This window comes from Corvus brachyrhynchos, unplaced genomic scaffold (assembly GCF_000691975.1).
Source record: "Corvus brachyrhynchos isolate BGI_N302 unplaced genomic scaffold, ASM69197v1 scaffold148, whole genome shotgun sequence".
Taxonomy (NCBI): domain Eukaryota; kingdom Metazoa; phylum Chordata; class Aves; order Passeriformes; family Corvidae; genus Corvus; species Corvus brachyrhynchos.
The window spans coordinates 1,730,898-1,758,878 of NW_008239785.1; the positions used below are offsets into that span (position 1 = coordinate 1,730,898).

The following is a 27,981-nucleotide window of genomic DNA, read 5'->3' on the forward strand; positions in this document are numbered from 1 at the left end:
CAGCAACGGTGTCAACGGGGAGTGGGGCAAGCCCCCAAACCAGCATTCCAATAGCGACATCAATGGGAAAGGATCAACAGGGTGGGATAGCTCGAGTGTTACCAGTCCGAATCCTGCCATGCAGCAGGGCAATGAACAAATGAACTCTTGGGCCAAAGCTGCAGCATCTGGCACCACGGCTAGTGAAGGAAGCAACGACAGTGGTGGGAGTCAAAATGAAGGCAGTACTGGGAGGGAGGGGGCTGGAGAGGGCAGGAGGAGAGACAAAGGGATGATAGACCAAGGGCAAGTTCAGTTGCCAAGAAATGACCTTGACCCCAGGGTCCTGTCCAATACGGGGTGGGGACAGACCCCTGTAAAGCAAAACACTGCCTGGGAATTTGAAGAGTCCCCACGGTCTGAACGGAAGAATGACAATGGAACAGAGGCCTGGGGTTGTGCAGCTACTCAATCTTCAAACTCAGGGGGGAAGAACGATGGGTCCATCATGAACAGTACAAATACCTCTTCAGTATCTGGGTGGGTCAACTCTCCACCGGCAGCTGTTCCAACAAATACAGGCTGGGGAGACAATAACAACAAAGCACCAAATGGCCCGGGGGGGTGGGGAGAGTCAGCAAGCTCTACTACTGTTAATAATGCTGCTGCTGCCAAAAGCGGCCACGCTTGGAGTGGGACCGCAAATCAGGAGGACAAATCACCTACCTGGGGTGAACCTCAGAAACCCAAATCTCAAAACTGGGGAGATGGACAGAAATCAAATCCAAGCTGGACTTCAGGAGGTGGAGACTGGACAGATTCATCATCTGTTCCTGGACACTTGGGTGATGGGAAGAAGAATGGATCTGGATGGGATTCTGACAATAGATCGGGGTCTGGCTGGAATGATTCCACAAGGTCTGGGACCAGTGGGTGGGGAAATGGCACAAACAGCAAGGCTAATACAGGTACAAGTTGGGGGGAATCTTTAAAGCCAGGCCCCCAACAAAATTGGGCTAATAAACCCCAGGACAACAATGTGAGTAACTGGGGAGGAGCTGCTTCTGTAAAACAGACGGGGTCAGGGTGGGTTGGTGGGCCAGTTCCAGCCAAACAAAAAGAGAACTGTGAGGCTACTGGCTGGGAAGAGCCATCTCCACCGTCCATTCGCCGCAAGATGGAAATCGATGATGGTACCTCAGCTTGGGGCGACCCAAATTACAACAACAACAAGACTGTAAACATGTGGGATAGAAATAATCCTGTAATTCAGAGCAGTACCACAACCAACACCACCACCACTAGCACCATTATCAACACCAACATGGTTGAACCTCAGCCATCGCACCAGTCAAGTGCCCAGCCGAACCGGTCCCCACTGCTTGGCCCAGGTATGACAACAGTTTTGTGAAATATTTCATTAAATAGGTTTATGAGATACTTGATACCAGTACCAACTGTGTTACGGTAGAAATCCTGTATTTATATCACAGAATAGGATTATTCCTTTACTCTGAAGCAGTCTTACCTTGAGGACGGAATCCATGGAAGCTGACACAAATTCCCAAGGGAATGCAAGAAAGGCTTGAAACAGTATTTGGTCAATAGCGTGGTAGGTTCTTAGATTGTGGATCCATATTTATTTTAACATCTCTTCCACAGTTACTTAACACCTTTTAATTCAACCGTTTGAGAGGTTGAGGGGTTTTGGCAAACGTTTTCTCGGTTATTTGTCTGCTGTCCCCACTGCGCAGGCTCGGTGTGTTTAGACAGTCTGCATCTGTTTCTTTTCTGCAAAACATCTCTTGGCAACAGATGTTTGTTAACAGTTGCATGAATTTAGGCTGTTGCTGTTTCTCTGTCCAGTTTGTTGTCTTCTATGAAGAAATGGTTCTCTTCTGTACCTCAGGGCTCAGGCATGGGCGGCATCCTGGATTTTTTGTGGTTCTCAAAAAGCAGGACTGGTTCAAGATGTTAATATTCAGGGTGGCTGCAGTTAGGTTTTCCTAACTTCAGCTGTGTTTCAAAGATAAGTTTTTAGGCATTTAGGAATTTTTCTAGTCAAAGGGAAGGTGCTGTTGTAAACAAGCAGCAAGAAATAAAACTGCATGAAAAATTAAATACCTCTTAAAAGAGAGGTATTTAAATAAAAGTTACACTAGCAGCCCATATCTCTATCATAACCACAGACCTCTCCAAAATAAATCTAATCATGCAGAACTCTTTCAAATTCTCCATCTGAGTTTTGTTTCCAAGTTTTTGTTTCGTCGTGGTCATGGCTAAATACTGACTTTTTAACCACGTTTTTGTCCAAGTGGGATTTGTTTTCCCATTTCCATCATATTTCGCTTTGATATTTTAGAATGATTTAAATTTGCTGTAATGTCTGTGTAAATATAGTCTTATGTTCCCCACTCTGGTCAAATATTTTAACAGTAGAAGGTACCTATTTTAATAAAATAACACGTGCTCCAGAAGGAGAAATCTTTAAATGGCTTAGTACTTGGTCAGCCCAACATATGTGACTAACTTACTTCATCCATATTTAAAACTTTACCCATGAAACAAGAATTCAGATTCCTGAATTGTAATGGAAGTCTCATGAAAGTGGATTTTTGGTTGAGTTTGGGTGAGGTTTTGTTTTTCATGAAAGTGATTTTTGGAGGATTACATTGGTGCTTGTAAAACTGCTCATATGCAGCAATGTGTTGGTAGTGTTATTCTAATAATTAACGCCTTATTTAAAGCAAACTTATGGTCCTGAGCCCTTCAGATTTTGAAAATGGAATTTAAAAGCTGGTGTTAATCTGCAATGATTCCTTTGGAGAATGGACAGTAGCAAAAGAAGGGTTTCTTTGGAGCAATATGTTCATAGGCTCAGGAAACTGCCTATGAACATGTAACCAACCTGCTCAAGCTGCCCCTTGACCAGGTTAAGGTGAGTGCTGGGCTTCTTGAAAAATGTGAGTTAGAAAGATTCTAAGATCTTTTAAGATAAGCAAATCTGTTATCTTCTCTTTTTAAAAAACATTTCCAAGATAAGCAAAGCCAGCTCTCAGAATATACTTAAGTCAGCATGCAAGAAAATACGAAATGAGTAGTTGTGAAGACAATTTAAAATACGGTTCTGATACTAAAATTTAGATCGAGTTGTAGCAGGCATAAATTAAGCCTTATGTTAAGTATTTTTGCTCCATAAACTTAATACAGAGGTACGAGTATAAAGGCCAAACATGGAAATACTTTGAAGGATTTTTGTCTAAATGGAAGCAAAGAGCAGTCCCTTGTGTCTTGAGCTCTGCTCATGTTTACTTGAGACCGTGCCAGAGAGGGACCTTTCCTGTGCTTATCTCACACACAGAGAGCAGCAGCACAATTCCAGGTGATCCCAGTGACTTCCCTTCGGAGTGCAGGAGGCCCCATTTTCCCAGTGCGGGCAGCACATGGCAGCTGCAGAGCAACATCCTCGTGGTCTGTGTGGAAATATACACAGTCCTGAAACATCTACAAATCACCTCCCATCTGGGACAGCCAGAAGATGGGAAGCAAGGGGTGAATGTCTTCCCTCCCACGCAGACAAGGACCTGCACTTTGGAGTTGTGCTGTTTTAACTCTTTTTCCTACTCCAGTTCTCTCTCCCACTTGGCTGTGCATTTCCAGCCTCTGCAGTAAGGGAGACAAGAATCCTGTAACCAGGAGACTTCTGCAATCCACAAGTTCATCCAGCAGCAGTTCTTTTCCATGTACAGCATTTCCATGCAAAGCATGATTGTGTCCTTAGAGCTTGTGCCATAGGGCACAGTTAAGTGCTCATCTAAAATCCTACACCTCTTGAATTACGTGGTTACCACGGGCACTTTGTCATCTGCATGGGTCATGACGTGCTCTGCCTGTCACATTCAGGGAATATAATGAATAAGGAATCATGGATTCTGTTTCTGTGTAAGTAGGGAAGTGTTGGTGCAGATGGAAGTTGTCACAGTCACACGTACTGGAAGCAAAGAAGTGGATTTTAATTTTGCTGCACAGCACCTAGTTAGGGGTTCACGAAGGATTAACAGTCCCTTTTGGGGTTGAAGTTTATGCTTTATTAGTTTGGAAATTGAGGCCAAGTTACAGTCTTGTTATTCGAGTTGTCACCCATCCCCAGAAGTTCTCCAGATCCTTTGAAGGCAGAACTTAAAAGCTATTGATGGGAAGCAGATGTTGGTACATGATGAAAATGAAGAACTCTCTAAGGAGTTTCATTTTCTATTGGAAAAGAAGAGGGGGAAAAAAGAGGGGGAAAAGGGATAGATAATGTGATAGATACGGTCCTTTCTGGTTATAGGAGCTTGTTCCCAAGCACCAAGGCAGTGGTGAGTTACTTAGAAAGATGAGCAGAAAGCTGGTGGGTTTGAGTTAGATTGGGGTTTAATCTAACTTACTTGGGCATGATTCTTCCTGACACTTCTAACTCATGCAGCTTTGATACAAGGGGAGTAAGAAGCAAGAAGAGGTTTTGCAAACCAAAATGATTAAAAGAGATTTTTGGATCCCGAAACAGCATCATATCCTCCCTCCAAGTGCTGAGGAGTGAGCTTGATGCTTTCCTGTTCTCATTAGGTCAGGAGAGCCTGGCAGGGTTCCAGCCACCATCCTCCAGCTGAGGAAAGAAACAACAGAAGATAACACAGGCTTCCCTGTGGGGGTTGTAGGGCACAAATTAAGATCTTTGTGGTTACTAGGGAGCAAGGAGTTTAAGTTTTAAAAACCTGAACTGGGTCTAAGTTCTGAAAGCTGCAAACATCTCTGTTCCTTTCATAATCCTGTGCCACTGAGTGGCAGCTCACGTGACAGTGTTTTTCTTACTTTGAACTTCCGTCAGAATGGATTTGAAAGCAGCTCAGCTTTGGGCTCCTTTAGGATGCTCATGTGAAAACCTAAAACCCTGTGGTGGGTGCTCAGCCCATGAACAGCCAGGTTTTGGGGGGCAGCCAAGTGATGCTGAGAGAGCTGCCCTCGATTTTCACACAAGGGCAATCTCACTGCTGAAACCCAAATTAGATGAATGCTCAGTGATGAACTGGAATCCTTTTCAGAAAATCAGGATTTGAAAGGTTAAGGGTTGGAGGTGGCTCTTGAATGTATATATAAAACCCAGAATTACTAGTGTGTAGTTAGTAAACAACTTCTTTTCTACCTAATTTCTTTTTTTATCTATATAAGGTTCTAATATTTTGCTTTCCCTGTATTGTATTCATGTGCTCTGGTATTTATCACGGACCAACAACTTGAAGGAAAACAATTTCTGCCATCCAAATGGCTGTAGGGTTATTTTGAGGGAAAACAACTGCATCCTGCCACGGCTTAGTTAACATTTCACTTTCCCTTGAGGATTTCCTGTTGGCCGTGGCCCAATGTTAATTATGTTTTTATTTCTATAAAACAAAGCTCTGCTAATGTGTCCGTGTTTATTACTCACTGTGATCTTTTAATTTCTTGCAATTCTAACAGTGTTTAAAAACTTCAGTACTAAAACCTCACTTTCTTGCCAAAGGAGCCTTTAAGTGGAGCATGTTCTGTTGCGAAACAAGATCCATGCAGATCTGGGCAGGTTTTAAGGATCTTTTTACCAGGAGAGCCTAAATCTGTATTATTTTCATCAGAAAACACTTAAGTTTTCTCCAAGCAGAATTTTTGTAAACGTTTGGCAGGTTCAGGTTTTGAGACCGCTCAAAGGCTTTGGTTTGCCTTCCCAACAGCTGTGTAGAGTTTGCATCATTCATTCAAAAATGTAACTTTATTCACCTTTAAACTTCCTAAAACAGAATCATAGAAAGGTAGCACAGAGACAGTAGCATTGAGACAGCAGTATTTACATAGAGGGAAACAGGTCTGCAATTGAGAAGTGCTCCAGAATTTACAGACAGGTTAGTTTTTGCAGTGCGCAGGTCATTTCTCCAGAAACCTTTAGGTTTTTTTTACTTATTTCCTGCGCTTAATTTTATCCGTTAAGATAGTTTGGAAAACTTTTTGTTGATTTATTTTGTTGGCTTTTATGTACTTGTATTATTTTCTATTAGTAAAGGCTGATTCCCCCATTATTTGTAATCCCATATTATTTCCTGCTCAGTGCATTTGAAAGCACTTAAAATAATTTGGACATGCCACATCTGTGGCCTTTAGTCAAAGTTGTTGAATTTATAGCGAAGAGCAACAGAAGAACCAGATTTTTTGAGGTTTTTATTCTATAACGCAGCACACTTTGGCTTTTTAATATATGAATTGTGTTTTAAGGATGATTTCATAAATTGAATTCGGTAGAGTTTCCAGCAGAGGTTGCATGAAGTCAGGGAGATGTTAGTGCTCTGCACTGTCTCTGTACTCTGGTTGGTGCTGTGGAGATGTTTTGTTTTCTGTTTCATTTGCCTGCAGTTAATCTTTCTCAGCTGCCAATATGATTAAATACACGCAGTTGTCTGCCAGTTGCCTCCTGAGTAGTGAGGCAGAAATTCAAATAAAGCCGCCTTTAAATAAAGTTGGCTTGAAGATACAAGCAGGAACCTTGAAATAAGCATGTCAGGTGCAACACCAAGGAAGCTGTCATGTTAAGTACAGGTTCATTTAGGTACATCTGTGGATCTGCCAGTTTATCTTCTTTACACACCTTAAAATAACCAGAAATGTAAGGTATGTTGATCGAGCCTAAACCATGGGATTTTTGTTCCAAATGGAAATCACTTGAATGAAACAGTGACATTTTGGGTGGTTTCAGGAGCTTGCTTTTAAACTCAGTCCCTCTTGCTGGTAGAGAAGGAGTTTTATGAAGCTGCAATATGCCCGTGGAGAGTTTGGCCCTGGCTTGTGCCATCTGCACTTGGATCAGTGTCTTGAGAGAGCTGCAGTGGCTGTAAGGAATAGAACCTAAAATAAATATGTAATCCAGGAACACTGGAACGATGGGCAGCTCTGGGCCCATCTATTTGAATTTTTTTCTCAGCCAGGCAATGTTTGAGTAATTACTGGCAATGGATGTTGCTGCAGTTTCTGGTAACGGGAATTCTGTGGAAATCAGTGAGTTCTGCAAGGACTTGTTGCTCAGTGCAGAATTATTGCTTGGTTATTGCAGTGTATTTCAAGGTACTGTTAGACACAGCTCCCTTGCCATTGCCTACCTATTCTGGGTGTCCGTTTGTGGAGAAAATGTTGTTCCTGCTTTTTGAAACCTTTCCAGAGTATTTTTACAGATACCATTGTGGAGCAAAAGAAGGAAATACTGCTGTGGCAAAGCAGCATCTGCTCATTTACTTACAGAATACTCATCTTAATAACATTCATCTCCAATGAAAAGAGAACAAGTTCCTGGTTTAACAGCCTCATTACCAGTGGAAGTTTTAAGCCAGCTGAATTCTACAATATTTGTTGAGATCTCAGCTGTCATGTCATGGGATGTAATTTTTTTTACAATTATAGAAAAATAGGTTAGTGTCAGGGGTCTGTAAGAACTTTGTTTTCTTGCTTGTCGTGCCTCTGTTTTTTGTGCATGTTTAAAAAGTACTTTGAACTCCATCTGTGATCCAAGTCCTCTCTCTGGAAAATCTCTGGTAACAATGGTTGTAAATTCAATTTACCTTTTGCTGCGTTGGTCAGTGTTGCTCTGGAGGCTCAGGAGCCCTGTGGCTGCTCCTGCCACGTTCAGCCGCAGGGCTAAAATCGTGTCAGATGGATTTAAGCGCATTACATTCAAGCCGAGGCAGACTAAGGCTGTTTCTTTGGAGTAGCTTACGTCTTTCAGTGAGTTAATGTAATACTCTGTAGGAAAACAATGGCTTCTACCTGCTGTTCCCCATGGTTTGATTATGGATCCTAATTGCAGTCTTGATTAATTCCCCTTAAAATAATATTTATTATAATGTAGAGGGTCAGTGATGAGGGATAGGTAGGTAACCATGAGCTTTAAGGAATACATTCAGCAAAAATAATCTTCATAGAAAGTGGGAACAGTCAAACAGCATCTTACTGCCAGGGCATGAGAAAAGGGATTTTATAGTTAGTAAATAGTGAAAATGAATTAAAATAGGTTAAAATCTTTCCGTGAAGCAAGGCCCAACTCACACTGGGGTCCTGGTCTCCGGAATGCCGGCCCTGGGCACTTGTGAGCAGCTCCTCCTCAGGACCAGGTGTGGTGCTCACTTGGCAGCCTGGTTGCTTCTGGCTGTGGAGAAAAACCCTCTTTCTGTGTGACAACTTGGCATTAGTATTGAATTAAGAAAAAACTCTTGAGACCAAATTTAAGGGATTTTTTTTTTTTAACACACTTAACTAGAATCACTGTGTGTACTCACTGGTTCATGCTCTTTCCAGAGAAACACTTGAATAAAATTAAAAGTTCTTTGGAATTACTGGCTGAAGAAACCTTTCCTCTCATCACTGTTCTGCTTGCCTTGCTCCAGCAGGCTGGGGAGAGATGCCTGCTGTCCACACCAAGAGCGAAGCTTCCTGGGGAGAGCCCTCCTCCCCTTCTGCTGCAGTTGATAATGGCACTTCGGCGTGGGGGAAGCCCCCCAGCAGTGGGACCGGGTGGGGAGAGAATCCTGCTGAGCCGGCAGGGACCTATGGAAGAACAAACGCTCCAGCTGCTGCCCCAGCACTGTGCAAACCAGGTACACACGGGGGTGCCACTGTCCTGGCAGGGCAGGGGGTTTGCTTCTGCCACTTCTGCTTTTCTGTGCATTTCAGTCACAGGCTGCCTTCATGATTTCATTCTCAAAACCGCGTTAGCTGTCACAAGACCACGTTATTCCAAATACTCAGTGAATTAAAAAATACGAACATAGTGCATCAATCTGTACATTTAAAGGAGGGCAGTTTTGTGTGTTTGGAAAGCAGCATAATAAAGGTGCAGGAAACTGAAACTGCAGAAGAACGTGACTAGGACTTAAACCCTTGGTGTCTAAAAGAAACCTGTATTGGGATGAGAAGCAGTGGAGAACAGTCAAGATAGAATTGATTTTGGTAGGAAAAGCAACACCTGAGAACAACTAATCAAAACAACCTCATGTTGGGTTAAACTGAGTGAGTGGGTGTTTTCTTCAGCCATTAAAACTGTTACCAGGTTCAGGAACATCCTGAACCACTTCCTGCTTCATGATTCCTAACTCATGGTATTTGATCAATATCCTCCGTCTCTGAATGTCCAGAGGGCCACAGTAATTGCTTTAGACTCCTGTTTTGGCTGTGGAGGTTGCCTAGAGTTTCACTCCTGCAAAATACCGTAGTGAGACGTAGTTAGAAGTCCCAAAAAACATAAAAGGAGGAATGAGAGCTCTTAAGATGAGTAATCCCAGCTTTAAACAGAGTAAACAGAATAAAACAGACTAAGGTGACACGACCTTGTCACTGAATATAAAATGTTCCCTGCAGCCCACGAGCTCCTTTCAGATTCCGTTCTTTGAGGTGGGAATGACTTTCTGAAAGTTAATGACTTCGAAATTTGGGTTTGTTCTTGGAAGAATGTGTCAGGTAAAATGGTGAGATTCACTGAAAGCAAAATAACACTTAACAAGTGTGTGCTCATACTTTGCTTCCTTGTTGAGTGGAATGGCCATGACCACAGATCTTACTGGTTCTGGGAAAAGCAGGACTTGCAGTTCCTGGATTTTTTCTTCTCAAAGTATTTAGAGAATTTTCGGTTTTTTTGCTAGCTTCAAAGAAGGCATTCTTATAATTTTAATGCCAATTAAGCTATTTGATGCACCTCTTTTTCTCTTGAAAATAGCACACTGGATATGACACGAAAAGATATTTCTGTAAAATTTTCTAGAAACAGAATAACATTTTTCTTCTCCCTCTAAAACTTTCCCTCCAGCTTCAAAATCTATGCAAGAAGGCTGGGGCAGTGGTGGGGATGAAGTGAATCTCAGTACTAGTCAGTGGGAAGATGAAGAAGGAGATATGTGGAATAACACTGCTTCACAAGAGAGCAGCTCCTCCTGTAATTCCTGGGGGAATGCCCCGAAGAAAGGACTTCAAAAGGTAAGACAAAAATAAAGACACTCTCCGGCAAGAGTGGAATTAGTATAACATTTGTAGAATAAGTTGTCACAAATTTGCTGGTGCATTACACCTGAAATTAGACCTCTGACACCTGAACACAAGCACAGCTTGCCACTACAGTGGTTCAAGTACAGCCTACCTTGTTTGCAGGGGAAAATGGGAGATCTTTGAATTTAGGCATGTCAGATGCTTCAGGAGTTTTGTTGTTGTTGCCTTTGTTTTCTTTAAGTTTTGTAAGCTTCCATGTATTCTAAAGAAATGATAATGTATTAACAGAAGGAGGAAAAGGTGTTAAGGGGGCTTTCAGACACTTGCCATGGTGGTGGAAAAGCAAACAGTAGTTTGTGATGGAGCTGTTTAACAAAAAGAGCTGTTTTCTATTTGTGAGGACGGTGTGTGTGTGTGTGAGAACAAAGCGAACTTGTGTTAATGCTGCGCTCAACCAACAACATAGACAATTGTGTGAGGAAATTTTCCATTGCACAGTCTTTATTTCAGGACAAGGCCAGGCTGTAACTTAAAGGAATTGGGAATGCATTTAGCCACTTTGTTTGTTATTCCATTAGCCAACAGTTAGGCCGGTGATTTGATCAAGTATGGTTGTTTCTTGTACTGTCCGCAGCCCAAAACAAATCCGCGCTTGTCCCTTGGTACTTTCTGGAGAACTGAAAGGAAGAGACTTCTTAAGGATTTTGTGATAGAAAAGCTGCACAGAGATCTTTTAAAGGTGTTTATCTAGACGCTCTTGTTTGTTTTTAAGAAAATACACTGAGTAACATTCTTAACTTCAAGGTTGCAAACTTGTTTTTGGGAATGTTTTTCAGGAAGTGTTGTACTATTTCAGCTTTATTTCATTATATTTTTCTGCCAAGGATTAAAATGAAATACGTAAATTCAAAGGTGGCTTTAATTCAGTGGCCAGCAAATCAAATACTAAATAGTACACTGAACACCTATTCAGCTGAGATAAAATTTTACACTTTTGGGGGAAGAGAATCATAGTCGCGTTGCTCGGAGGGTTCTTCAATACTTTCTGAATTAATGTACTAATACATCTTTCAGTAGCATGTGTTATTAATAAAAACCACTTACCATTTCTTTTGTGTACATCTCACCACAATGAACATGGAAACCAGCCCATTAATGGAATCTCCCATTTATTTACTAAGGGCATGAAGACATCTAGCAAGCAGGATGAGGCCTGGATCATGAACCGTCTGATAAAACAGCTCACAGACATGGGCTTCCCTGTGAGTAGTGCTCAGCCAGCACACTGTGCCTTAGCTTTTAGCTTGTAGTTCTGACTGTGGCTGTTTCAGACTGTAGCTACACCAAGATCTTCAGTTTCCGGGCCAAGAAGTAGCTCTGACCTGCATTTAAACACATAGTGGAGTTTCAGAAATCTGCTCTAAGTCTCTAGAATGCTCTGAGATTAGCTGGGGATATACTTTCCATGAGGACATTTATAATATTTTGAAGTTCATAGTTTTATAACAACAGGCGTTGCTTTGAACTGCAGTAATAATTCCCTCCCATTCCCTCTTTTTTTTATTAAACAGGTGAAATGAGAGTACAGTTGGGTTGTTTCTTAGAGAAAGTCGTATCATTGTGATATTTGAGTAGTTCATGGAGAACAGGAGGACGTTTAAACACAACAGTGTGTTTCACCTTGTAGAGCTGGTCCTTCCTTGACAAACTGAAATACCTGAATTATGGGAATTGCTGAAAGCAGAAAAAACCCCACAAAGACGTTATTTAGGCTGCTGAGTAAATATTAAACCCAGTATTTAAGAGATGTGTCTGTTTTCTCAGGTTACTTTGAAATCATATGAACGTGATTACTTTTCCTCTTAACATAATTCCTGTTTTTCACAGAGAGAGCCAGCAGAAGAGGCCTTGAAGAGTAACAGTATGAATCTCGATCAGGCCATGAGTAAGTATCTGTGTAAGTAATTTTTTTGTCTTTAAAGCAACACAGGAACCCTGCATGATTCAGAGCATTTGATTATGTCCAGACCAATTGGATAATATTTATTTTCTTACTTTGCTTTTGTAAGCAAGAGGTATTTCTCTGAACTGCTGTCGGCAGCTTGACTCTCACTGCCTCACCTTTTCCAATATATTTCCCCTTTCTGTGCAGGTGCTCTGCTGGAAAAGAAGGTGGAAATGGACAAGCGTGGAATGGGAGTGACCGACTATAATGGAATGGTCACCAAACCCCTTGGCTGCCGCCCACCACCAATCTCCAAAGAGTCTTCCATGGACCGCCCCACCTTCCTTGACAAGGTAAGTTCAGAAATCTGCACGAGCCAGAATGTGCACAGTGTAGAAATAATGATGATTTCCACTGTCTGATTAGAAAGCACAGAAAGAAATGTGGTAGATATGGCTTTACTTCTTGGTTTTTTTCAATCTTGTGGGGAATTCAGTTCTTGTGGAAAAGATGAATGATTTGATTTTCACATAGAAATAAAGAATGGTCATCCCCAGTTTTACACTTCAAAACTTGCTAAGGAGTCAGTAACACAGTGGAACTAGAAATAGAAAAAAAAAGAGCAAAAAAATGAAGCACAGAAGTCTTGTCACTCTGTGAGAGAGTCCAGTCAGTGACCCTTGCCCAAATTCACAATCAGGCAGGACCAAAGCCAAAATCTTCAAAAATTAGGCTCTTAATTTCTCTTCTTCTAGTTTTGAGCTTCTTAGAGATTTCAGTGCAAGTTCAGTACCTAAAGAGGAATGAGGAACTCAGGTATTTTTGTTAAGTCTCAGAGCAGACATACACAGTCATAAATAGCTTCTCCAATGAGCTTCTCTTTCTGTCATCATATATGACAGATTTTCCAGCACTATTTAATGACTGAGGAAAAGGCTCCAGGAGTTTGTGGTGTCCAGGATTCAAAGTGACTAAAGAAAAGAATATATGGAAAAGTGCAGCCAGGTCTTCAGTAGAAAATGAGATTTACAGCTTGACAGAAAGTCCTGCAGAAACTCAGCAAATCACCTAAGAATCCCCCTGAAAATTATTGATAAGGAAAGAAGAATCTCAGATGTCATTCTGTATTTCACAGGTTGTCTAAAGGTTCATATAGATGGGTGGTGGAGGATTCTAAACACAGAAATCAGTGCTTTTTACAAACTATGCTGAAACCAATTCATTTCACATGAGCTTTGTGCAGGGTGTGAGGCAGTAATAATATCCACTCATCTAAAGTTCATTCTTAGCCATGGCAGACTTTAATGAGTATGTTAATTGAAGGCCACAAAAGATGCATGCATGCCAGTTAGCCTTTCCTTTTCTTGGATAACAGTATCTTCAGCAGTAAAATCCTTGCCAGAGAGAGAGGTGCATTATGTGCAGCATGATGCATAATTCTGGAAACGTATGTTAAACACAACTATTGAGAAGGGAGTACTAAAATCATTAATATTCATAGCGTAAGTAAAATCTATCAGTCTAGGCATAGTCTGTCACAGTGACTTTGCTCTAACAAAGGAAATAATCCCACACTGTATTTGTTAGCTATCACAGTGTTGAGCAACTTGCTAAGTGAATTAAATAAATATAGTTTCTACTCTAAGAACAGAATTTTTTTCCCCCCCAAAGAAGTTCTTTCCAGATTTACAGCTCATGCTAGTCGAGCAAGTCCTCCAAAACCTTTTTGCCCTTTGAGGTGCTGTTCCAGAGCGTGAGTCTGGAGCTGCTGTGTTTCTGCTTAGGTCATCCTTGGTGAGGAACAAGCTCTCCACACAGATGGACAGAGCACTCCAGCTAATATCCCTTGTTTTACTTACTGCCTTATCAAGTTGTTATCCTTTTGTTGGCTTTGCTGAGTCTTCAATAAGTTCTGCAAGGTTCTTCTTCATGAAGTTGTACTTTGGGTTGGTGTGCTCGTTGTTACCACTCTCTCAGCTCACCTGCATTGAGACTCCATCATTTTTCTCTAAACATCTAAAGCCAGCACTTACTATTTTTTTTAACTTTATACATTTGAGGAGGGAAAATTTCCAACCCTGACATTTGCTTCTGGACCCACTGAACTCCCTGTTCTCTCTGGATCAGGAGTGGTCTGTGATTCAACATCACCTTTGAGTGTTTGCTTTCTCTGCTTGCTGCAGGTGCTCTTTATTCCATGTCACACCGAGTCAATCTTCAGCACTCGGTGCTTTGTTAATTTATTATTTCTCAGGGTGTTATCTTGACCTCTAGCACCATGAAAGGTGAAGGGAGAAAATCCAGTGGCCTTGAGGGAATAAAGATCCAGCCCTGATACGTGATCTCAACCACATTATCTTACACTTGGTGGCAGACATGCTGTGCTTAGGTGTCAGATTTGCCTGAAGATGTTACCTGGTGTCTTCTGGAGCCATCAGATTTGTAAGAAAAACAGGTGAGATTTTCCTGGAAGCATCCTTAAAATACCAGAAATAAGCCTAGAGAAGGGATCTTTTTTCCGAGCATAGAGTTTGGCTTGGGTCTCTGAAATTCTCACCTTGCAAATGAAGTCTCCTTTTCCCTACCCTCCCAGTCAGTGATCAGCTCCTCTTCTCTACTACTGCAAAATCCAGGTCTACAAGCCTTGATGCCTCTTAGCTGCAATCCTGTTCTTCCAAAAATCTTCTGACTAGACCTTTTCTTTGTTTCTGATTTGAACATAGTGTTTGTTGGGTTTTCTCATCCTCATCCTTCATGCTCTGAGCCCGGTAATCCAAGGTGACTGCGATTGGTTTTTGTCTTTGGAACAACAAGCAGGATATTGTATTATCATGGAGAAACTCTTCTGCACCCGTCACAATTTGATAATGATCACTAGGATTTTAAGGTTAACTTCTAAATTCTTCTTTCCTCCATCTATGTTACCTGTGATCCAGTGACTGAAATAATTTTCATCATCCCTTGTATGATGAGCACTTCTTTGAGTATTGCATTTCCTCCAGGTTTCTTTTGCCTAATTCCTGTTTGATTTGAAGAGAACTTATTTCTAGATGAGATTTTATTACTTTAACTTCCACTTTTAGGAAGGAATTTTTTTTTTCAATCTTTTTTTTAAGAAGTCAGTGTGTATTTTCTGCCAGCTACTTCTGTAACTGACCTCTGACAGATTCATCAGCCTCTCATCTGTCTGTTGAGACATTTTGATTCATGAAGTGGCAGTTGTTGGCAGGTGACTGCCAGAGTGTCCAGGCATCCTCTGCTAAATTGTCCATATCTCACAGGGCTAAAAATCTTTGAGTAATTCCACTTGCATTCTGTCACATTTGGTACTTGAGACTATAGTGAGAGACTTCTCAAAGTCCTAAAAAACACCACTGTGGTGCTTTGTGTTAGATAACTGTAGTAGGAAACACTGCTACCAGTAGGATTTTATGGGTGTGCCAAGTCCCTTCAAAAAATTGAAGAGCAGTGCTGGATTGAGCATTAATGTGATGATTCAGTTTTTAATTGAGTAGCCTGAGGAAGAAGTATAACAAAAGTCTGTAAGAAAATCACTGAAGAGGAAAGATGAGGTAGAAAAGATTGTTCTTCAGGAAATAATCATTACATAAAGGATCCTGAGAAATAACAGGTCAGAAACCACTGTGAGCAGTAAAAGCGTCCTCTAGTCTGGCTTTAAAATGGCTAAAGGGTGCTTTAATTTGACCAGCTAAAATACTTCATGTTAAATGAATTGATTTTAGTTCAGTTATAGAGCACAGATTTGTGCAGTGCAATGCAACAAGTTCAAATTAAATAAAATAGAACCAAATGAATATGAACCAAGTGTTATAAACAACTTACACAAAAGCCATTTGCTGCAGTTCAGCCAAGGAACACACTTGTGAAGGAGTCTGGAAATGAAATGCCTGAGTCTCCAGTGTGGCTTCTCCACCATCCTTGGCACTGCCTGTTTCTAAATTGAGAAAAAATAATGTCAGTAAGACAAGACTTGAATAAATTTGGGAGGCAGGGAGGGTCTTTCATGGTCAGTAGGTCTGTTCACATAGGAAACAATGGCATCTGAAGGGGAGAGCGAGCACCAAGCTTGAAATTATTTTCTCTTTGAAGGGGGAAGGGTAGAATTGTAAACATATGTCTGTGATCTAAAGAGAAATCCTTGAACCTGTTACTGTCATGCAAGCTGCAGTTGTTTGTGGAGTGTGACTGATGTCCAGTAGAATGTAAAATATCTCGAGCTGAAAGGCCTTGGGGATATCATTAGAAAATGTCAGTGTCCCCCTCAGGATAGCCAGATAGCATGTCAAGTGTCACTTTGCCTGATAGTAAAGAAACTTTTCGTTTGCATCAAAGGAGAGCTGTAGAAAATGCATTTTTCAGGATTAACTTAAAACATATCGTTCTCTGAGCATGCTTGCTGCATTAGGTCATCTGTTTGGGTATGTGGTAAGCAGACTGGGCTGCTTTTTGAACAAAGGAGGTTCACCAGTATCTCACAATCTTCTGGGGCATTGAATTTATTGGTTGAAATAAGCTAGCTCCTCACCTCTTTTAAAAAGCCATTCCTTGCAATGAACATACTGCCTGAAAAACACCAGCCCAGCACATTGCAAATTAAAGCTTTTTCTCTCTGCCTGTTTTTTTGGAGCCCTACTTTGTACACAGTGTTATTTGATCATGCTTGCCGCAGGCTTCCCAGACATCAAAGCACAGTTTGAGATAGAACTCGGTGCCCTTCTGAAACACGAGCAGAGATCTACCTGTTTGTTTGGGGCTTCTCTAATTTATTTTATTTTCTGCCTTGCTGTCTGCCCCCTGTGGATCGGATCCACGCTCAGCTGTGGTTCCTCACAGCACAGTTAGCAGAGGGGGCTCCTCCTGCCTTGCTAAAATCTGCCTCCTCCTGGGGATGTTCAGGAAGGCTGCCCAGCCAATGCTGTCATTACTGGCTTTGCTGGTTTGTGTTCATTGGGTGCCTCACTCACAGTGTAATGTTTCAGAGTGGGTATTAATAACTCAGCGCTATGTGAGTATTAAAAGAGGCTCGTGTGTCTCAGCTAGGGAAGGGGGTTAATGCAAAAATGCTTTTTTAAGAGCAGAGCTATGATGTGGAACCAAATCCAGACTGGTGTCAAATAAGCTGATGTGGCCTTTCCCAAGTTTTGGGTTTGCTAAAGCGCTGTTTTATGTGTGTGCTCTGCTGCTGGAGTTTTCCAGACAGACAGAGGGTATCCCTGAAAAGTGCTGGGCCTGTCCCCTTTCCGCCTCTCAGCGTGGTGGAGAAGAATGGAGAAAACCTAAGTGGGGAGGAGGCAATGGGCACATGATAGCTCTGCAATCAGCTGCTAGAATCTCTCCTTTCCTCTGGAAAGGTGGGCGAGGGTGATTGTGCATTTGGGGATGAAGTACAACAAAGTTACAAAAAACAGTACCTTAATCCTGTTTCTCTCTTTCTTCTCCCTTCACTCCATGCTTTTCATTCCCTGTTGTTCATACCTTTTTTTATATATCTCTTTTTATTCATCCACGCCATTTTCTGTCTCCATGGGACACTGCTTTGTGCGCTGTGGGCTCCTGGCACCGCACACAGCTCACCCTTTCTTTCTCCAATCAGGATGGCGGCCTAGTGGAAGAGCCCACTACTTCACCATTTTTGCCTTCACCAAGCCTGAAGCTCCCCCTTTCAAACAGTGCACTCCCTAATCAGACCCTGGGCGGGATTGCCTCAGGGCTGGGCATGCAAAACTTGAATTCTTCTAGACAGGTAAGGCTGTTGGGGGAGATCCCAAGGGGAATTGGAGTAGCCACTAGTGCCCGTCAGCCACTTGCCCAGGGAAAACGGGTTTAAACTGGAAGTGCAACAGCTTTGTTCACGTGAATTATCTGAGGAGGAGCTACCTGCTGTGTAAACATTTCACCTTACAGACAGAAAACAACTGCTTAGTTGTAATTAGCCTGCTGATGACCCATATCCATCAAGAAGAGACTGTAGTGTTGTGGATTTATAGCCCTGAACACTGGTGTGGCTCTGCCTTCATTTTTGGGAAATCTCTTTTTTTGAGGCGTTGCTAATTGTCACGGACTGTAAGGCAGTGAGATTGCTCTAAGTCATCTTTCCTGCCTGATATAATTATTCTGTGATGAGATGGGGGAGAAATGATTTTTTATTCCTGCTCCAAGTGTCAAGGCAGCTCATAGTTTTAAAAGGTGGCAAGAAGAAACTGGGCTTCCAGCATCTGGCTCAGGTAGAGCATCGAGTTAAGGGGGGTGTTTTGGCCCCTGAGTAGAACAGGCTGAGAGGGAAAGAAAAGGAAAGGAGATGAAGCAGGGGGAAACTGATAACCACCATGAGAGTGAGAAGCCATAAAGTACTGTTGATTGTGACCAGGTTATTTTTGCCACCAAACTGAAGTTCCAGCAAAGATACAAAATAACACAGAAAAACTTCATCATTCTCTTGTGGCTCTTTATTATGTATATTGTTTCAAAGTTAGTTTTCTTAAGGCAATACTTGTCCAGCACTTCCAGCCCATTAAGCACATCTTTCCAAGCAGTCTCCACTAATAACATGTCCATTATCAGTAGCTTTGTAAAATGACTAAGTAAAAAAACTGCTTAGCCAGCTGGAGGATGGGGTTGCTGTGAGTTTAATGCCTCAATTCTCCTGTCCCTTGCTATACAAATACAAGCATTTTTGGCAAGTACTTTTCGTTGTTCATCTTGTGACCCTCCAGGGTTCTGCATCCTTATAAAAGCCATCTTCAACTTCTGCTGCCTTTTGTTCAGGCATCTGTACAAAGTTCTGGAGGTTTGGGATGTTGAGTACATGGCAATCTTTGCCCTGCCTCATTCTAAACGTGTTTTTCAGTACAGTCTCTTATGTGCTGGTCTCTTGATTCGTGCCTGTCGTAATCACCAAGAATAAAGCCTGCACAAACAAGTAACATCCAGGTGATGTGCTGAGTGATGTCATTAAGTGCCTGTGTCACTGTTGTCCTGCTGCAGATACCGAGTGGCAATCTGGGTATGTTTGGCAATAGCGGAGCAGCACAAGCCAGGACCATGCAACAGCCGCAGCAACCGCCAGTGCAACCTCTTAATTCATCCCAGCCTAGTCTTCGTGCTCAAGTGCCTCAGTTTCTATCCCCTCAGGTCAGACAACACCTCACTCATATGTTTTCCCTATCCCTGGAACTCTTCCCAGGTGCTCTGTCATGCTCCTGAGGCTTTGCAGCCACTGCTGCCTGGCTGTGTCCGTGTTATTTATTTCTTTCCTAGGCAGGGAGATGTGGCATGGCTGAGATGTTCTCACATGTATGTCCTGTAATTACCTCTGAGAGCACGTTCCCATGCTCCTTTTTGCACAGTGGTGTTTCTGAGGAGTTTGTTCTCATCTCTTTTTTTATAAATGAGCACTCGAGCACGGTTATTAAGGTTCTATTAGAGCCTCTTGTTAATTTTTGGATAGTTCACAGTATTACTTCTGGTCATAGTAACATTTTCCAGCTGATGTCACTCTGATTAATGGCTCACACAGTTGCCACTGTTAAAAGTAAATGTACAATGTTTAATACTCTTCTCTTCTTTAGGTTCAAGCACAGCTTTTGCAGTTTGCAGCAAAAAACATTGGTCTCAGCCCTGCACAGTTAACCTCGCCAATTAATAATCCTCAGCATATGACGATGTTGAACCAGCTCTATCAGCTGCAGCTGGTAAGTTAAAAGATGTGGCAGATAAGCTCTAAATCAGAATTGAAGGCATGAAGATAAAATAGGAGAATGACTAACTAAGTTTTTAAATGACATGACTGATCCTCAAAACAATCAGCTGCTGATTTCTTCGGCGAAGTTTCTTTTTAAAGACAGAAATTTGTATTTTTTGCCTTGGGCTTTATAAATAGTAATTTGCAGAATAATTATCCTTTACAGCTGATCAGCGGAACTAAAAGTCAGTTGTGTTCCTACTGGTATAATAACAGTGTACTCAAACAGCACTGGTCTGTGTGTTACATGGCAGTAGGAAGAACTGTTTAAACTGGACACGTGTGTCACAACATAACGAGAGAAATCTTGGCAGTGCTGGTCACCTGAGTTACCTACAGAACTTTTCCACTTGCCTCACTAAAAAAAGCAAGTGTAGGGTAAATTTCCTTTAATTAATGGAGCGTATATTAAACACATCATGTGATAAGAACGACTTACTTCTGTGTGCTTTTGGTGTGTTTGCAAATTTTACATCTCTATTTTTTATGCATATGAAAATACTTAATTGAATTTTAAGAATATTTTATAAAGAGGTAATGTGAACTCAGTATTGACCAGGGTTAAACATAAAATTACAGATGACAGACTAGTTCAGGTGCTGGTCTCAGTGTGCTACTCAAACTCATTTCTGATTATTTTCCCTAGTTTTGAGGAGCACAGCATTATTCTCATAATAATTGAACACTACCCAGCTACCTGAAAAATACCTGTATAGAATTCGTTTGGATTTTGAATTCATGTGTTTCAGAAAAACTTACCTTGTAAAAAAATTTGCTGCCAAACCAACCACTTGAAAATTGTGGATTTTTTTCAGGACTAAAGCAGCACAAGTGATTTAACTCCAAAGTGCTGTCAGAACTTAAAATGACCAAATCAAAAATAATGATTGGTATTTATCCTGTTTAATTTTTGCCTTGTGTTACAGTTTTTTCAGAAAAAAGGTAGGTTCCTATCTTTAATGACCACTTTTTGCCATGTGGACTTACTAAATTTTTTTTTTTTTAAAACCACAAAAAATGAACATGGGACTTAAATAAACGTATTATAAAATACATTTGTGACAGGATTATTACTGTTGCTTCATGGAGTGTTTTCAGAACATTGCAGAGTTTGCCTTTTCTGTGTTGTGGTGCAGCAGAGCAGCTGAAGGGAGCTGAGCTTGCTGTGTGTGCTGTGTCTGACCTGTCCCTGTCCCCGCAGGCGTACCAACGTTTACAAATCCAGCAGCAGATGTTACAGGCTCAGCGTAACGTTTCCGGACCCATGAGACAACAGGAGCAGCAAGTAGGTGTCCCTGCCAGCTCAATCTCTGCTTTAGAGTTTGGTTTCAGTAGCTTAGAGAGGCTGAGTGACATTTACCAAAGCAGCTAAAGCATCCTTTAATCAGGAATGCAGTGCATGGCTTGAGCGCTGGACAGGGAAGGTGCTGAGTGATAAAGCTACTCCAGGCCTTGCTGGAGGAAAGCTCTTCACCCCTTAGTGCAGTTTTTATTTGTAAGGAGGTCCAGTGTGTTATTTCACTGTAGAGAAAAGCATAGAAATGTGTTGCGTTTTGGTGGATGACAACTGACAGTTGTTTGTTGGCTCTCTCTCGGCAGGTTGCACGTACAATCAATAACATGCAGCAGCAGATCCAGCAGCACCAGCGCCAGCTGGCCCAGGCCCTGCTTATGAAGCAGCAGCCTCCCCCTCCACATCTATCTTTGCACCCCTCTGCAGGCAAATCAGCCATGGATAGCTTTTCACCCCATCCCCAGGCTCCCGGCCTACCTGACCTGCAGACCAAAGAGCAACAGTCTTCACCGAACACCTTTGCTCCTTACCCTCTTGGTGAGTGCCCTCCTGCAGCAGCTCCACACAGGGGTCCATCTCCTTAATTCACATCTCAGTAGTTTGCTCCACAGTGTAACAAATACAGATATAAGTATTATATATGTTTATTAAATAGCACTGAAATGCCGAAACAACACCGTACCTATATGGTAGCTGTTCAGGTGGGCTGCATCTGCTCACTTGTGTTCTGCCTACAAAATATCAGAGCAGAAAATTTGCCTAATTAACTGCTTACATATGTTGCTATTTATGAACTAAATATAAATTAACAGCGTTATGTTGTAAAATACACAAATGTCATATTGATAAACAGGAGCATCGTCTGGGAAAGTTGTGCAAAGTCATCTTTCTGCTGTAATCAGCACTGGTGAGGCATCAGTTTTAGTCAGTGTATTTCAAGAAGTATGTGGATCAGTGTGAAGGAATGCAGAAATATTCTAGTGGAGGTGATTAAATGATTCGAAAACACAACTGTTAAGGAAAAAATGAAATCCTCTGCTGACTGGTCTAAAGAGAAGATTTAAGAGACGTGCAAGAATCTTCAAAAATGTGAAGGAGAGCTAGGAAGAAGTTTTCTTTCATTTCCTAATGCAAGAGGTAATAAACTTGAGTTGCATAGAAGGAGATCTAGTTAGACAGTAAGGATCACATGGTTTAAGCAGAGTAGAGTACTGGTATAAATTATCTGGGAAGTTCCTGAAATCTGCCCCAGCATTTTGTGGTAGGTTAGACATAGATCTGTCAAATGTGATTGAAGTCAAAATAAATTGTTGGGCCTGGAGACAGAGTGAACAGAGCAACCTTTCAGACCTGTTTGCTGTGTGATTGTTTGATGTATGCTACAGACTTCCTTTATGACATAAAGGAATTAATTTAATCTCTTTGTGATTCTCTTTATGCTGGGTACAATAGTATTGCCAAGCTTTATCTGCCATGGAGCAGTTAAGAAGGTAATTCTGACTGCTGTGGTGAGCTGTTATGGCTGGGAGCATCAGAAGGCAAAAGAATTTGTGAATTAAAGGCCTAAGTCTAAGAGGTTCTTAGGATATTTCAGCTTTCTGTGATCTGCTAACATTCAGGATTATATATCAGAAAAGACCCCGATTCGTGTCACAGAAGCATGTCAAAATTATTCCCTAAATAACAGTCTGAGTGATTTTGCTCTGTGTATACAAAATAGAAGCCCGGTTAGTGCAGAACCTGCTCTGATGAACAGCAGCTCTTTGTCTGACCTTTAATTAGTTGCTTTTTCGGGGATTTTTAAAACATTATTAGCAAAATGAAGTGGCAGACATCATGGGGGGGTGCTTGGGGAGACATTAGGAATATTTTGGCTTAGCCATGGAATGCTGCAAACTGGTTTAAACACAAAATTCCAGTGCATTCTTCCAAGACAAGAGACTGCAAGTAGAAACACTTACAGCTTCAAAATATTATCCCTGCATGGTTTTTTCTCCCCTTTTTAGCAAGGTTTTAACATTTTCTGAATTCATGGGACTTCTATTGGTGTTCTATAAAAGCAAAAGTTCTTGAAAATGTGCATTGTAAATGCTCCACATGCATACAGCTGTCTGAAAATCAATGTTCAGTAATTCCTGCAGCTGGATTTTTCAAACACAGCTTTTCAATCCCTCGGTTATATTATGGATATCTAAGGATCTCTTTCCCCCCCAGCTGGACTGAACCCGAACATGAATGTAAATAACATGGACATTACTGGTGGTTTGTCAGTGAAGGACACTTCTCAGTCCCAGTCTCGCCTTCCTCAGTGGACACACCCCAACTCAATGGATAATCTGTCTAGTGCTGCTTCTTCGCTTGACCAGAACTCCAGCAAGCACGGTAATGTCCCCTGGGGACCCGCTGCCAGCCTGGCTTTTGGTGATTCCACCCACAGTGCAGTTGGAATTATTTCTCTCATATTCCTTTTTTGTGTAAGCGCTCACAAATGGTTGGTACCGAGCGCCTTTGAGCCCGTGAGATTTTATAGATGGTTTCTGCAGTGAGGGGCTTGCAGCTGTCACTCCCTGCATACAATGTAGGAATGGTTTTTTCATTTGTTGAATTTTGTTGCTGAGAACATGGAGTTCAAGTCAAACAAGCCTTTAGTGTTGGCAAAACAAGTCCTACAGTCTTCTCCTTATTCCAGACCTGCATACCTTCAATCCAAAAAAACTTTACATTGGCTTTCTCCCACAGTTTTTCCAGTATCATCAACCTTTCCCTGCACAAGGGAATGATGGATTACATAGTTACCCAGCCTAGAGTTAGGGGCACAAACTTCTTATTTTTCCAGAAGTGATTGCTAATCTGTTTGAACACCTTTATCCCTAACGCCTCCAGTATCCTGAGCCAGTTATTCCTTTATTTCCTGTACCAAATGTATTCTGTTAGAACATGGGGCTCTGTTAACTTTATTATATCCTGGATTTTATTATGAGCAGCATAAATTATTTCTTTACAGCAGTTTTTTATTCTGCAAGTAGCTGCACTGCTGATGCCAAATTGTTGTTTGATAGTTTGTAGGAACATGAGAACAGCCATTTCAAATCATCCATCCTGTCAGCGCTGAATGCCTAGGGAAGGATGAGATGAGGGATATTCCTTGGTATGCTGTCTCAGCAAGTTCCTATTTACCATCAGTGTGATGGTTTGAATTACTCAGTCTCTTGTTGGCAGGAATTTAATGCAGAACTCTTTAACTTGAGTGTCTAGATTGTACCAGCAGTGTGTCTCTCAGCTGTAATCCCTGCTAAGGCTTCAGATGCTGTTAAGCTTGGCTTACTGTGTTTGCATTTTAGTTTTCTTTTTATCTTTGTAATACAGAAAAGAAAAAAAAAAAAAAGAAAGAAAATAATAACAAAATGTATCCTGATGCAATTCCATACCCAAAATCCCCATTTCACTCCTTGCAGGTGCTATCCCTGGAGGTTTGAGTATTGGTCCTCCGGGAAAGTCCTCCCTCGATGACTCCTACGGCCGCTATGATCTGATCCAGAACAGTGAGTCTCCTGCCAGCCCACCTGTAGCTGTTCCTCACAGCTGGTCACGTGCCAAATCCGATAGTGATAAGATTTCCAATGGCTCCAGCATAAACTGGCCACCAGGTAACACAACCCAAAGCCTTGGTGTTGAGCTGATGTCCCTAAAACGCGTTGCTGGGTGGGTTTGTTGAGTCCTTCTGACGCACAGGAGCTTTGGAGAATTACGACTTCACACACTTCTCTTTTTATTGTGTTTGACACAGAGTTTCACCCAGGAGTGCCATGGAAAGGACTGCAGAATATTGATCCTGAAAATGACCCCGATGTTACTCCTGGCAGTGTTCCAACTGGGCCTACCATAAACACCACGATACAGGATGTGAATCGCTATCTGCTCAAGAGTGGAGGTAAACACACAAATTGCTTCCACATCTGTGCATACTTTCTTTTCCCTTCCCAAAAAGTTGACCTCATTTGGTGCAGATACAGCGTATTTTTGCATGTGCTCCTAACCTAATAATGCTTCTGCTCTGAACTGTCACTGAATATCCAGAAATAATTGTTTTAAAGGAGGGATTAAGAAGTTTCGTGTTTTCCATGGGAATGTAAATATTTTTATGTTGGAAAAGGCTGTCAGATGTAATTTAAACTTCTGTGGTCACTGGAAGTTTTTCTAACCTGTATCACATGGTTTTGAACAAGATTTTGCTCTCCACACTGCCCACCCTCCTGCATACACTTTGTGAAATTCTCAGAAGACACAATACAAAAGTTCCACAGTTGTTGCTGAGGCAGGAGGCTTCTGGTACACTAATTAATTGTAGCTTTGTTAGAAGATCAATAAACAAAACAAATTAGAACTGTTTTATCTCCAAAGCCGTAAAAGAAAAAAAGGGAATTGAGTGGTAAACTAGTATTTCCCAGTGCTATTTCCATTCCTTTTGTTCTGGCAGTGCTTAGTTCAGAATAAAAAGGGAATTCTCTAAAATGATAAAGCATTGTGACTGTGCTACTTGTTAGCTACATGTGCTGGAAGTTGATCAGGGGAAAGGTGGCTTGGTTGTGATCTGAGTGCCAAAATAGCCAGGTTATCTGCACTCTGTCAGAGCACTGCAGTAGGCACAGGAATAGCATCATCAGGCTGTCCAGAAGAGCCTGTCAGGATTAAAAATGTGGGGTTTGTTCTACCAGTTACATGTGTGGTACCAGCACAGATTGTAAATCAGGACTATCCTTGAAGTGGGTGTCCAGCTCTGGGCTTGTTACCTCAGGCAAGGGATGTGAGACATGAGGGCAGGGAATCCAGAGTGTTGATTGCCTGCAGTGATTTTTAGTTGCCTCTTAGCAGGAAGCAGCCTTTCTTTCAGCTGAAACATGGAGTATTTGAGTAATGAGTAAGGTTGAATTAACTTCTAATGACTCCAAAGTGCTTCAAGGGGGCAGGCAGGTTTGAAGTTATAAAAAGAAAAGCATAAAGATGTAATTCAGTGACACTTCAGATACAGTGCACCCAAGAAATACCCTTCAGGCCAGAAGCCTAAACCTACAGAGCTGTACCTGTAAATCAGATGATACCCACTACAGGTCTTGCTGAGAAGGAACATGAGCTCTGCTGGTGCATAATCTGCCTGTGGAACAAAGAAATAACTCCTCTTCTTAAAGAGGGTCAGCAGAGATGGCCTTTACAGAAGTAAACAGGCCCTCAAGAGCTCAGACCTTCTGGAAAAGCAGTGCCTGGGGTGGGGGGGGTTAGCATGTGCTGCCTTTCCTCATTAGCTTTTTAGCTTGGTAATAATAGAATTTTAATACAAGCTGTAGTTGCAGAATCTGTTTCTTTATGCTTGTATAAGTGCAGCCTGAAGAACAGAGCTTGTGCTGACTGAGCTGCTCCCCAGGTAGAGGGTCAGGCTGTGGGGTGTGCTGTCCTTGCCCTGTGCACCTAAAAACAGGCAAAACTTAAGGGTTTTCGTTGATTTTTCTTTGCCCTGTTTGCTAATGAAGCTTTGGAGGGTCAGCTCCTATGAGCTGAGAGTTGTAGCCATGAGGAATCAGGACCAGTTTCAGCTCTGTGGGCCTTAGAATCTGCTAAAATTCCATAGTTCCTGCCTGGGGAATAGAATATTTCCAGAGAAGGCCTGATACAGAGTTCTGTTGCTTGAAACTGATGCCTGTATTGGTGTCCCTTGGAGCACAGGGAGTCTGGTTAAGGTAAAGTTTGGTTGGTTGCTGTTCCAGTTGAAAACAAAGCCTGTGTTTTTTATTGAGCTGTGAAGGATGAGATTGTCCTTTTAATTCCTCCTTTCTACCTCAACACAGTGCTCTTTGCTACAGAGCTCACCTGTTTTTATTAGTCAGTTAAAGATGTTTCAGTATCACAGCCCATCTCTGTGTGTCAGGAATGATAAGTCACCCAGGATACACACTTGATTTTGTTGGTGGCTAGAGAGAATACTTCCAGCTCTCCTGGTCTTTGCAATGAAGACTTTTTATTTTATGTTCAGTTTCTTTTCATTTGCTGCCAGTAAGGAAATCGTACATAGGCTTAGATAGCTGCTCAGATTGTAAGTGATTGACTGAGGTGGTTTCGTGCTGTTTCAATTATGTTATCAGTTTGAGATGAGATTGCTTAAATATATCCTTGCTTTTACTGAAAGTCTGCAAAAATTTAAAGATATTTGTGGGCATTAGGATGTAGGGGAAGCGTTTACCTTGAGTAATTTAGGACAGATCACCCGTGGTAAGAGGTTAGTTTATCATACACATCTCTGCTCATCTACAGTTGCCATTGCCTAAGTCAGCTGGCAGAGGACCTTTAAAAATGAAGCCTGTCCCTTTGAGACTAAACACTTTAACACTCATTTTTTGAGTATCTTAAAGAAAATGCAGAATTTACCTTCTGCACTACAATTGTTCCTGTGCCAGCTTTCTTCTCTTTCCTTCTAAAGACTTCTGCCCCACTTTATCACGCTTCCAGTAACATTTCATTCCTAGACTTCAGAGACCGGGCTGATGAAAGAGAATGCCTTGCATGGTTTGTATTTGCACATAAGAGATTTGCTTATGTCACACCAAACATCATTATGCCCATCTTTCTTAGTTGCTTCTCTGCTGGTTCTGCAGGGTCATCCCCAACATCATCTCAGAATGCCACGCTGCCTTCATCGAGTGCCTGGCCGCTTAGTGCCTCCGGCTACAGTAGCTCTTTCAGCAGCATTGCATCTGCACCTAGCATTGCAGGTACGGCCTTTCTGCTTCCACAGCTTCTGCATTCCCAGGAAAAGGCCCTAGAGAGTGCTCTCCCAGTGCTTCCAGGAGCGCTCCCCCAGGCAGAAGTGTGTTTGTAGCCCTGTGCTAGGTGGCAGCTCTCCTGTCAGCTCTGAGGTGGGGACTGGTGGATGGTGTGCCTGGAATTGTGCTGAGGAGAAATGGATTTATTCCACTTGGTGCCACT

General features: G+C 41.9%; 1 protein-coding gene across 1 annotated transcript in view; it reads left to right on the forward strand.

Moving 5' to 3' along the window:
* Positions 1-27,981, forward strand: part of TNRC6C (trinucleotide repeat containing 6C) — a 55,910-nt gene that overhangs the window by 20,234 nt on the left and 7,695 nt on the right. Inside the window, exons 3-17 of the mRNA XM_017743173.1 lie at positions 4-1,370; positions 8,415-8,624; positions 9,830-9,996; positions 11,187-11,267; positions 11,893-11,950; positions 12,158-12,303; positions 17,565-17,714; positions 18,956-19,102; positions 19,540-19,662; positions 20,914-20,997; positions 21,312-21,543; positions 23,221-23,388; positions 24,462-24,653; positions 24,794-24,937; positions 27,651-27,767. Of these exons, the coding sequence (XP_017598662.1) occupies positions 4-1,370; positions 8,415-8,624; positions 9,830-9,996; positions 11,187-11,267; positions 11,893-11,950; positions 12,158-12,303; positions 17,565-17,714; positions 18,956-19,102; positions 19,540-19,662; positions 20,914-20,997; positions 21,312-21,543; positions 23,221-23,388; positions 24,462-24,653; positions 24,794-24,937; positions 27,651-27,767 (3,386 nt within the window). The remainder of the gene's footprint in view (positions 1-3; positions 1,371-8,414; positions 8,625-9,829; positions 9,997-11,186; positions 11,268-11,892; positions 11,951-12,157; positions 12,304-17,564; positions 17,715-18,955; positions 19,103-19,539; positions 19,663-20,913; positions 20,998-21,311; positions 21,544-23,220; positions 23,389-24,461; positions 24,654-24,793; positions 24,938-27,650; positions 27,768-27,981) is intronic.